The 13,235-nt window shown below is 38.2% G+C and overlaps 1 protein-coding gene across 1 annotated transcript in view; it reads right to left on the bottom strand.

Moving 5' to 3' along the window:
• Positions 1 to 13,235, bottom strand: part of CCDC171 (coiled-coil domain containing 171) — a 665,674-nt gene that overhangs the window by 428,594 nt on the left and 223,845 nt on the right. Inside the window, 1 exon segment of the mRNA XM_030194229.1 lies at positions 9,360 to 9,560. Coding sequence (XP_030050089.1) covers positions 9,360 to 9,560 — 201 coding nt within the window.

Genomic DNA, 13,235 nt, shown 5'->3' on the forward strand with positions numbered 1-13,235 from the left:
CTCTAGAGTCTCAATGCATGGATGAGGCGATGGTGCAGGGATAAGGGATTTAGATTTGTTAAGAACTGGGCAACATTCTGGGGAAGAGGGAGCCTATTCCAGAATGATGGGCTCCACCTTAACCAGGGTATTTAATCTGCTTTTAATAGCACCAACTGAGCACAGAGACACAGATTTCAACAGCACACACCACGCAGTACTGGACTGGACTTTTAAACACCATAAAAAGCTAAGTAATAAGGCTTTTGCACATTTACAATCGATGCTGGAAAGTATGTTACCCCACTTTTTATAAAGTTAACATAGGCAGGTTAGGAAGGTTCGGTGCTATGATGGCAATTGGTTGTTGTGCTAAATGTAATTACCAAGACAAATGGTAAATGGGCACACCAACGCACACTGAGCACTGCATACAAAAAACAAAAAAATATTTTTAGTAATTTAGCAACTGGTACTAGATTTTACTGGTGTTAATTGTATATTAAATTTTAACTGCCAGACCCTTGACCATTCTTCTACCTTTTGGAGAACCCTTCTCGTCGTTTCTACTCCCTCCAGGGTATCCACTCTATTGGCTATCTTTGTGTCATCCGCAAAAAGGCAAACCTTTCCTTACAAACCTTCAGCAATATCTCTCACAATTATATATTAAACAGAATAGGCCCCAGTACCAACCCCTGAGGAACTCCCCTGCTCACCTTCCTTTCCACCGAGCGGGTTCCATTTACCACCACCCTCTGCCACATGTCAGTCAACCAGTTTCTTATCCAGTTCACCACTTTCGGTTCTAAGTTCAGCCTTTTCAGCTTATTCACGAGTCTTCTGTGGAAGACCGTATCAAAGGTTTTGCTGAAATCCAAGTAGATTACATCTAGCCCACGTCCTTCATCCAGTTCTTTGGTCACCCAGTCAAAGAAGTCAATGAGATTCATTTGGCAGGATTTTTCTTTGGTAAAGCCATGTTGCCTCGGGTCCTGTAACCTGTTGGCTTCTAGAAAGTTAACTATCCTTTCTTTTAGCACAGACTCCATTATTTTTTTCCTACCACCGACGTGAGACTTAGCGGTTAGTAGTTTCCCATTTCTTCCCTGTCTCCACTTTTGTGAAGAGTGACCACATCCACTCGTCTCCAATCTCGCAGAAACTCTCCTGTCTCTAAAGATCTATTAAATAAATAAGAGGTCCTTCCAGGACCTCCCTGAGCTCCCTCAGTATCCTGGGATGTAGCTCATCCAGCCCATAGCTTTGCCCACCTTCAGATTCTCCAGCTGTTTATAAACTCTCTCTTTTGTAAAGGACGCAATATCCACTCCATTCCCAGATATTCTCTCGGCTGCCAACCACGGTCCTTCTCCAGGATTTTCCTCCATGACTACTGAAGAGAAGTCATTGTTTAGCATATTCTCTTTATCCTCCTCATTCTCCACATAACCATTCTCATTATCTTTCAGTCTAACTATTCCATTCCTATCTCTTCTCCTTTCTTCAATAAATCTGAAAAAGGTCTTGTCACCTCTCTTTACATCTTCAGCTATTTTTTCTTCCACTTGCGCTTTCGCTAGCCATATTTACTTCTTCGCTTCTTTGAGTTTATGTTTCAACATTTTTTATTGATGAACTTTCATATAAACACTTTGTACAATCAAAATGCACCAAAAGTCAAAGGAGAAATAGTACAGAAAACAATCAATTTGCTACTTTCCGTCATCAATCTTTTAACATTTTTGCCCTCCCCCCCATCCCCAATGATACCTTCCAAAGACTTTCCGGTATGGATGCCAACTACAGGAACACGTATACAGTATATCAACATTATATTACCCCCAAGCATTACATAGATCTAAGAATTTCCCTCTTTTTTTTTTTTTAATACTGTTCCATGTAACTTTATAAGATTTTGTTTTACGCTAACCTTCGCTTCTTTGAGTTTAATCTGATAATCTTTTCTGTGATCCTCTCGTTGCGTTCTTTTGTATTTCTTGAACAAAGTCTCTTTTGCTCTTATTTTTTCAACTACTTGTTTGCAGAACAATATAGGCTTCCTGTTTCTGTTGGTTTTGTTTACTTTCCTTGCGTAAAGATCAGTTGCCATATTTATAGCAGTCTTTAGCTTTGACCACTGGATTTTCCATTTCTATGCCTTCCCACCCCAACAGCTCCTTCTTCAGGTATTCCCCCCATTTTATCAAAATCAGTATGTCTGAAATCCAGTATTTTGAGTTTTGTGCATCCACATTCTGCCTTTGCCCTTATCTCAAACCATATGGTGTGATGATCACTATTACATAGGTGGGCACCCACCTGGATATTGGAAACACTTACTCCATTCGTGAGAACTAGATCCAGCATCGACCCTTCCCTCGTGGGATCCGTCACCATTTCTCTGAGCAAGGCACTTTGACAGGCATCCACAATCTCCCTACTTCTTTCCGATTCTGCAGACGTGACGTTCCAATCCATATCAGACAAGCTGAAATCTCCCAACAGTAGCACCTCCCCTTTCATACCAATCTTTTGAATATCTTCTATCAGATCCCTGTCTAACTTTTCAGTTTGTGCCGGAGGTCTATAGATAACCATGTGGATACAAGTTCCATCTTCTCTTTCCAGGTCGATCCATACAGCTTCTTCCTCTCCCCAGGTCCCCTGCATTTCAGCCGCTCTGATATTGTCTCTCACATACAGCACCACTCCTCCACCCCTTTGGCCCTTTCTATCCTTCCTAAAAAGATTATAGCCCAGAATACTCACATCCCATTCATGGGAATCATTGAACCACATCTCTGTATCAGCAACAATATCCAAGCTTTCTTCAAACATCAGAACTTGCAAGTCTTGAACCTTTTTACCTAGACTACAAGCATTTGTGCTCATTGCTTTCCATTTGCATTGTGAGTATGTGGTTTTCTGTATTTAGATGACCTTTCCCTCCGCCATCATGTTTATTCTGGAGGTGACTTTCCAAATTCGCTTGTTTCATTTTGTCACCCCTGCCTTCTAGTTTAAATGTCTAGAAACATACTGTCTGAATTTCTCCCCAAGAATCCTTTTTCCAGTCACAGAAAAATGTAGCCCATCATTACAGTATTGCTTGCTATTTCTCCACATATTACCCCACGCTCCTATGTATGTAAAACCTTCTTCTTTGCACCAAGACTCACGCCACTTATTGAAATCCACTGGTCTCTTTCCTCCCTTCCCCCATGCAGGAATTACTTCAGAAAAAGCCAAACCAAAGATTGCAGTCCCTCCCCAAGCTTCTGGAACGCTCTCTGTGCTGTAAACTTGCTATTGCTGGCCAGGTCATTTGTTCCCATGTGAATTACAACATTAGTATTTGAAGCCCCGCTCTCTTCTCAGATCACTTTCAGTATTTGGTCAGTACATCTGGTAGCTGAAGATCCTGGAAGGCATTTCACTAGGTTAGAGCCCTTGAACTGTGTTTCTAAGTCAATGCCTCTGATAATGGAGTCTCTGAGCAGTAAGAGTTTTCTGCTTTTCACCAATCTGTCATTGTTTGGGGGATGTTTCTTGGGTTGTGCTACTTTCATTGCCTCTGGTTCCACCATAGCACTTCTTTTTTCAGCATCAAAATGATGCAGCGTAGCAAAAAAATTTGACAGGGGCAAAGGTTGGGAAGGAGAGTGCTTCTGTGTCACAGATCTTAGTCTACCAGAGCCTACTGTGACCCCATCTATTCCTCTGTAGTTTCATTCTCTGTGGCAGTGGTGGTGGTAAATTGGCTGGCAATTGAGTAATCCTGGATGCTTTTTTAGTCGTAGCTAATTCTTTCTTGAGTTTGTCACTCATCTTTCAAAGTTGATATTTGGCGACAGATAGGAGAAGCTCTAAGGCTCCAGAAAGTTTGCCTTAGGATTAAAGCAGAACATGTATTGCACTGAATGAAGGTCATATTGATGTGATTCACAAGTGTAAAAAAGGTGAACTATGATAGGGGATAACAAGGAGTAGGATTGACCAATTATGGTGTAATGAAGACACTTGTCCCTTGATTGCCCTATAAAAATGGAGTTCACATAGGGGTGGATGGGTGGGACTAGGACACAGGTAACCTCAGTTACCAATCAAACCAAGTCTGAAAATGCCCAGCATAGTCTCCATTGAAGGAGTACTTTTAGGCTCTACCATGGCTATAGGTCTGTGAAGTCTTGAGGATAAATTATTTATGAGTAAATCTCACGTACTGGTGAAGAAATGTATCCTCAACTGTCATTGTTAACTATCCACCATCTATCTGGTATACATTAATGATATGGGAATCAGTTGGAGTCCTCATATCCCCACAGAGACAGAAATGATTTTTGTCTGTTTGGGGTGCGTACTTACAGAAGATCTTTCCCACAGCATGTAGTTATGTCCTGAATCATTTCTCTGATACCCATAAGGGGTCCTGCTAATGACTCTGATATAGTTTGGGGCCCAAGGGTTGCAGCCCCAGACTGTTTTATCTTTTATTATTATACACCCAATGAATCTATCATGCTGCTGTGTCCCTCCATTTAAATTTACAATTATTTTCCAAGCCCAAGACCGCTTGGAGATTTAACAATGCAGTCTTAAATGAGGACCTTATTAAAAAATTTGCTGACTTTAGCAAAGATTTTTTTGATCGAAACTCCTCATCAGACATATCCCTAACTACAATCTGGGAGGCTTTTAAGGTAACTGTTTATGGCGAAATCATAAGTAAGATGGCCTGGCATAGAAAGCAGAATTCCCTTTTGGAAAACAATTTGGAACAAGAAATTAACAACTAGAGTCTAAATACATGGTAACACCAAACCCATCCGTTTTCCATAAACTCCTTAAAGCTACATACGAGTATAATTCTACCTTATCATCCAAAACCAGAGATGATATTTTCATTCAAACTTCCGGACAGATGATCTTTTCATTCAAACCTCCGGACATTATTCCAGAGATAATAAAATGAGTAAGCTCCTTGCTAAATATCTGAAAGGTTAAAATAATCTAGAGATCATATTTCCTCTCTACAGACTAATCATGGTCAAATAATAACCTAATACTAAAGATAAAACTACAATAACCTCATTAGCTTCTAACAAAGCCCTTGGGTTCTGCCACTCTAATTTTTGAATTTTACAAAAAATTCATTATCTCACTGATCTCATATCTTTTACAATATTTTAACTTCTTCAGAGAACACAAAGAGCAGCAACGTCACTTCCCTGAAGCTACCATTATTCTCATTCCAAAACCTGGCAAGGATCTGTGCAATGTTCAAAATTACAGACCTATTTCTCTTGAATATTGACTACAAAATCTTAGCTAAATTTTTGACAAAGGATTTATAAGAAACAGATATATTAGAGATAACAAGGTTATTTCACAACGTTAATTTCATGGCCAAACATATCTTGGAACCTGTAACTGGAATCGCCTTAGACACTGAAAAAGCTTTTGAATGAGTCAAATGGCCTTTCCTCTTGCAGGTTCTGAAATGGTATGGCTTTGGAAATGTTTTTATTTCATGGATTCAGACCCTCTACTGTAATCCCATCTCCAGAATGTTAGTAACTGATACCCTCTCTAATACCATCTCACGTTAACACAGGCGTTTGGTCTGTCCCAGTTTCTGCCCATGTATGAAATCTAGGAGTGATTTTTTACTTTGCCTTGTCATTGTGATATCAGGTAAAATCAGTAATTAAGAATGCTTTTTATAAGCTTTGTACGTTAAGAAGATTTAAGTCATTTTTATGTCCGTGCTGCCTTACAAATACCTGTTTTGTCAAGTCTTGATTATTGTAATTCAACTCAGTTAGGTCACCCTGCCCTTTTTACGGATAATTCAAAATGCAGATATTAAAATTTTAGTTGGTACCTGAGACAATCGAGGACTAAGTGACTTGCCCAAAACCACAAGGAATAGTGGCAGGATTTGAACTGGAATTCCCTGGTTGTCAACCCAGTGCTTTAAATGAATACAAAATTTAAAAATGCTACACGTCTCTTCCATAATTGCTTTCTAGCTGTTCATCAGCCAATGTGTGTGGAACATTCTGGATAAAGTCAAAGTTTTTTCTTCGGGAAAAAAATGATGACTGAGGACAAGGGTAGAAAGTAGAAAAAATAAATTCATTGACTTAGTGATTTATCGAAACTTCTAATTATCTGTCTCCTCAGAATCATATTAATTTGTTTTGGTATTGGGGTAAAGCGATATTTCCCATATCTTCGGAAAGCCAACCATTCTTTTTTTTTTTTTATTTTTTATTTATTCATATTATTAAATATATTACAAGCAAAATTCTTGTTCAGGATAGTATTCATTTAACAATAACATACTCAATCATTATAATAAAGGAAAAGGTGAATTCCTCACGTTTTCAAAAGAAAACAATACTCAAGTCCATAAATTCAGATCCAAGATTTCGGAAAACAAAAGGAGAAAAAACATTACAAGGAAAATAGATATCGGAAGACATACTAATTCAACTAGGCAGAGTTATTTTATATATTTAGCGCTTTTCCACTTTTACTGAGGCTATAAGTGCCGACACATGAGCAGGTTCTGTAAATACATATTTTTTTTCTCTAACCCTTATTATGCACTTGCAGGGGTATCTTAAAAAAAAGGTACCCCCCAAGTGCAGAATCTCCGGCTTAAAGAGCAAGAATTGTTTCCTCCGTCTTCTTGTCTCCTTAGAGACATCCGGAAATAATAATATTTTAAAACCTAAAAAAGGTTTATCTTTGTTACGAAAAAATAGACGAAAAATCCAACTCTTGTCTGGTAACAATGCGACCGTTGCCACTAATGTGGCTGCAGTCGCTAAATCAATATCCGAAGTCTCTAACAAAAGTGAGACATCTAATGGAGCTTCGGGTTGATTTAGGTCTTTCCCAGGGATATAATAAGCCATAGTCATTGGTTAGCCAACCATTCTTTAATACAGTATTTACAAATGAAACTATCTAATCAAAAACTTCAATCAGAAGTTCCTTAAGTAAATAAGAAGGAAAATTACCTATTGGGCAGTTAGATCGAGATAATCTATTAATAAGAGAAGATAATTCTGAAGCAGAGACTAGATCAAAAGAAGACCAATATCAATCCACCAGAATATCATCTGAATTAAAATGAGGTTTTAGTAAATCACAGTAAGGAAGTATGTCAAAAGAATGATAAATGTTTAGTTTGGTTGCAAAGTAACTAGCTAATTCATCAGCTGACAGCTGAGAAGTAGTCACAGATGAAGAGGGTGTTAAGTTAGATTTCACCAAATTAAATAATTTTATTAGATCAGATCTTTCAAATCCTACAAGAGATGAGTAGTAATGTTTTTTGGCCTCATTTATTCTAGAGTTGTAATGCTTTAATTATAATCTCCATTCAACCCTAGTATTTTCATTTTTGAGCTTTCTCCATTTTTGTTCTAGGACTCAACATTGCCTTTTCAAGGCCAGCAATTCATCAGTAAACCAAATGGATTTGGATTTTCTAGTCACCTTTACTTCTTTTGCTGGAGCAATAGAATCTAAGACAGATGTAGTTACAACATTCCACGTTGAAAACAATTTCGGGATCAGCTTCTAAGTTGGTTAATAATGCAGTAATTGAAGACCAAAAAAAGCAATTTATTAATTTTACCCTTTGTTTTACAAGTTTTTACTAAAAAGGCTTGAGAAGATTTAGATAAGCAACAGTTATTTCAGGAAACAAACTGTAAATCTTGTAGAACAGATACTGAAATATCAGAACAGGTATCCAGATGCAAGTTAAAATCACCCATAATCACAAATTTTGAAAATTTAGTGCTTGCATGTAGAATCTGCTCAAATAGATTGGAAGCACTAGAAGACCAAGATCCAGGAGGTCTTTATATCAGCAGCAAACCTATATATAGTACTAGAAGAATTGGGCAAAGATAATTGACAAAGTAACGTTTCTAAGCCAGACTGCAATTGGGATTTAACTTTAGAGATTTATAAAATCTTTATAAATAATTGCTAAACCTCCACCCTTTCTTTTGCCATGAGATAGATTAATTATAGAATAACCAGAAGGATATACATTCTTGACAATAGGAATAGAATGTTCCACCAGCCAAGTTTCGGTAATAAAAGTTAGACCTAAATCAGTATCTCAATAAAATCAAGTCCACCTTATTACAAACTGATCTGGCATTAAAATAGCAACAGGAGATAGGTAATAAAAATGTAGAAGATGAAGCTTCAGATATCACAGTGATTGTGGGGTAGCAGAGTTGGAACTAAAAAGCTGTAGCTCCCCAGAATTCAACTGGGCTGGTGCTGGAAGGCTAGTGGTAGTTGCTATATATGGTCCAATAACATGGTAAAGAAGATAAAGTAAAGACAATCTGATACAGACAGCATAAGGTAGCCAGGATAATACCAGCAGATTAACTCTATAGAAACTAACTGAGTTGTTGCTAGAAGGTTTAGGGTGGCTAGTTTCCCTTTATTAAGATTACTAACACTGAGGAACCTGGATATTTTTGAGCAACAGCTTCACTATTTTTGGTATAAAAATTCCAATAAAACGAACTCAACTAAGGAAACAATAAATACAAGAAGAAAAAAATCCAGATTCCCCATATCTAAAGTACTGAAACTAGTCAAGTCCAATAGCAATACTATATAATGTCCATACTCAAATTATAACGGTCCAACATCTTTGAGCACTCAATCCTTACTCCATTGTCTATCGTCTATGGTTTGGAGTTCCTGAAGGAAGTATTCTCCAAAACAGGCTCTGTTCAACCTCGCCACTTAAAAACGGGGTGTCTGAATAAGATAAGTCATTTGGATCGTTATCAATATGATGTTACTGAGACAATCTTATATGGGGCTGAGCCTTGATTTGTATATACAGGTACTATTTTAAGACTGGAACATTTGTTATGTTGCCAAGAACTAGTCTTTCTTTATGACTGAATTTTTGTTTAGCACACATGGGCACATTCACATATATGGTGGGAGCCTAGTGATGTTATATGAGCATTGATAACTGCCAGTTATGTAGGCTATATTGATCTAACTTTGCCACGATTTTAAAACTGAGGGCTCCCACATTCACTATCAATTTAATTTAATGTATTCGATTTGTTTAAATGGCTATAATTTGAATATGGACATATAGTATTGCTATCAAACTTGACTAGTTCTAGTACCTTAGATACGGAGAATCTGGATTTTTTTTTCTTTTTTCTTGGTAGCAGTTTAGATCACCAAACTTGAAACAAAAAAAATATATATATGAAACTACATTATTAAGAAGGATACCACTAATAACAGTTGTCTATTTAGATATATAAAAAAGAAGGTTACAGTCATCTGTTGTCTGGTAATACCTCAGTATCTGCCTGGTAAGTCTTGGTAAGCTTCTGGATTTCCTTTTCAGACTCTGCGACATGCACCTTTTCTTTCTCCCAACAGTGTTGTGTGTTCTGTAGCTCCATTTTCAAAGTACCTAATAAAGCTTCTCTGTCTGCACATTTGGTGCGAAGATGGCTTAACTCTTTATTGGCTTCAGAAATGTTACCTTGAGCTTCCTATACAACAGAAAAACAAGGAAGAACTCTTGTTAACTTTGTTATTCTATTTATGCTCTTCGATTGCCTTGTAAGACCTTTAGTATTTAAATATCTCTTCTTACACACATTGTGAACAGAAACAATTCATACAAAAATGTGATTCCAGTATAGATCACAGTCAATATGAATTGCAAGAACTTAGTCTTTCACCATTTTGAAAAAAGTTAACATTTTCCTAATATTTTATACAGTAGATGCCCTTGATTTTTCTGAAACAGTTAACCAGTGTATGCAATATTAATCTTCTGATATCTGCGCCTATCCTAAACCAAACATACCCCAGCTGTGAGATAATTTTCCACAAGCAGTAAATCCATGTGGGATAGCACTGCTAATGAGAATGCTTAACTCTCAGATCAGGTTGATCCAATTTCTTTAATGAATGGTCAACTTTTAAGAATACTCACAATGAAAATACATAAAATATCATATTTTATCATCATTATATTTATTCATTTTTGTGCCAATATACAAAGCAATAAAATGTCACACTGCCACAATAAGCAAACAAATTAAGACATCAAGCCAAAAATAAACTGTATGAATGCCATAAACATTCACGCATTGGTGTTATAAATCACAATCCTGTGATAAGAAAGGGAAATGGAGCAAATGCTAGATGGGGGGAAGAAAGAAGAGGATAGAGGTAGTGAACGACTGGTAAATAAGAGAAAATGAAATAGGAGAGTGAGGGAGAAAATGGCAAGCTTAGACAGTAAAAAACAAATATGGGGGGGGGGGGAGTTGAAGATTGTAAACTAGGAAAGAATTTAATCTGGCCAAATGCAGAAAAGTAAAGGGAAGAAAGCTGAAAGGAAAAGGAAAAGAATGAGAAAAAAGAGAAACGGACAGCAAATCTTGGCAACAGAGTTAAGAAGAAAACGAGAAAAGCAGAAAGAAGAGACTAGAACCAACACAATTAGAAACAGTAAAAGGCCAGACCACAAAGATAGAAAAATGATTTTTTTTCTTTTAATTTAGGATACAATAGTGTGATAGCTGTTAATAGATGTTAATAAATAGAAAAATGGAAATAAGCTGTTATCTGTATTGGACTAATTTTAATACATTTTTGACTAATGTTTGGAGACCAAACCCTCTTTTCTCATGTCAGAACAGGATACCATAACAGCAGTATACTGTCCTGACCTGAGAAAAGAGGTTTTGGCATCTGAAAGCTAACTGAAAATGTATTTAGCCCAATAAAATGGTATCATCATATTTTCTATTTCTGTTTTGTCTGTATCTGTTAACTTAGGTGTTCTTTTACTAAGGCGTGCTAAAGATTAGTGTGTGCTAAATGATAAGACACCCAAAGAATATAATGGGAGTCTTATCATTTAGCACACCTTAGTAAAAGCACCCTTAGTGTAGTGATTGGAATATGTCAGTTTCTGAAATTATGCCTGCTCTTTATAATCTGCACAGTACAGCAGAATATGCATCATTTTTTTCTCTTCTTCTGGTGTTGCACTGTGCGTTTAGGGGATTCAGTCTACTATTTGTCTACATATTTCTATTTTAATTTATGGTTAGTATTCTATATTGGGTGAGGGTCTGTCATGTCAACTTCAATCCTTAGAGAGAGCATTGCTCCATCTTCTTCTCTCTACCTTCCCTGACCCTGCAACAAGTTTAATACCTTACCTCCTTCCTACAGGGCAGCAATACTCCAACCGGCACAGCACCAAAAGCATTGAGGCTGGCAGGTGTGTGGCCTTGAGCACTGTGAAGCCCAAGACCTGCCAGCATCTGCTCCCTCTGAAATAGGAAGTTTGTAGGGGAAGGGAGCAGGCAGGCCTTGAACATGAACTGATGCTCAAGGCCCCATGCCCACTGACCGCTACGCTTTTGGTGCTGTGCCAGGGAAGGGAGGTAAGGCACTAAACATGTCACAAGGGGTGGGGAAGCGGAGAGACGTGCTGGAGACCATGGGGAGGGGGTTAGGGGAGGAGAGAAATGCTGGGAACCATGGTAAGGGGTTCAAAGGTAGGGAAAGATGCTGGATGCCATGGGAGGGGGAGATCATGGGATGTTAGGTAAGGGGAGATGCTGGAGCTGGGGACGGAGCATAGGTGGGGTGGGGACAGAACTTGGCACCCCCAAACAAAATGCATGCCCACTGCCCCTGCCCTGGAAAAGGTATTCCCCACACTGCATCGTGGCACCTGTATCTAAGCCTCTCTTTACTAAATTGCTCCCTATGGGCCTAGATTTATTTATGAACTCACAATAGAAGTAGACAGCATAAATACATGCAAGTGGGTGAGTAGATTTCATAAGTACATAAGTAATGCCACACTGGGGAAAAAGACCAAGGGTCCATCGAGCCAGCATCCTGTCCACGACAGCGGCCAATCCAGGCCAAGGGCACCTGGCAAGCTCCCAAACGTACAAACATTCTATACATGTTATTCCCGGAATTGTGGATTTTCCCAAGTCAATTAGTAGCGGTTTATGGACTTGTCCTTTAGGAAACCGTCCAACCCCTTTAAACTCTGCCAAGCTAACTGCCCTCACCACGTTCTCCGGCAACGAATTCCAGAGTTTAAATACACATTGGTGAAGAAAAAGTTTGTCCAATTTGTTTTAAATTTAATACACTGTAGTTTCATCACATGCCCCCTAGTCCTAGTATTTTTGGAAGCGTGAACAGACGCTTCACATCACCTGTTCCACTCCACTCATTATTTTATATACCGCTATCCTGTCTCCCCTCAGCAAAGCAGAAGATCCCTCACAAGTTATAGAATACCTGCATTTGCACTCCTAACTGCCTTGAGTTGGGTGTGAGCATTTACACCAGCTTTTGGCATGCTTAAATACTGGCACCCCAAAGTCAGGCGCGAAAAGCATGCGAAGCTAGTATTCTGTAACGGTTGATCTGCGCAAAGCACCCTTACAGAATACTACCTTAGCACGGATCATCCAGCACCTAACTTGGGCACCATTATTGAATTCCCCCCCTCGGCTCCGGGAATGTCCCAGGTACAAAAACTTAGATTGTGAGTCTACTAGGGACAGAAAATCACCTGTATATAGTATGTAAACTCTGACTGTACCACAGAAAGGCAGTACAGTATATCAAATCCCTTCCCCTTTCTTATACAATTATGTCACACATACAAGTATGCACAGTGCAAGATGACAGAGTAGGAATGTTCAGGGTAGGAGATAAAGCTCATGTGCCTTCAATCGACACAGTATCTGTAGGATTGTGTTAGCATTTCATAACACACATGGAACGGCATTTAGAAAGGACACCCAACTCAGAATATGGATGTCCAAATCTGTACATCACATATGGATATCCATTTCTCATTTATTTAGACAGGATCTGCCACATATATAGCCTCTTGTCAAATTCCTGTGCTGTGATGATGGAAAAAGAACAGATACCAGACAAATATATATATATATATATATTGTTCATGCTTTTCTAATTGTTATGTAAGACACTGAACCACTCAGGCTAATATGGGAGATATAAATGTCATAAATAAATACATTTAAAATCCCAAAATACAATTCTTTATTAAGACTCTTCCCAAAATGGTCTACGTTTGTCTGACAAGGGTACCTCAGGGGTATATAACTAAAAACCGTAATCAAATCATATAATTAACATACAAC

Source organism: Microcaecilia unicolor, chromosome 2, assembly GCF_901765095.1.
Source record: "Microcaecilia unicolor chromosome 2, aMicUni1.1, whole genome shotgun sequence".
Classification (NCBI taxonomy): domain Eukaryota; kingdom Metazoa; phylum Chordata; class Amphibia; order Gymnophiona; family Siphonopidae; genus Microcaecilia; species Microcaecilia unicolor.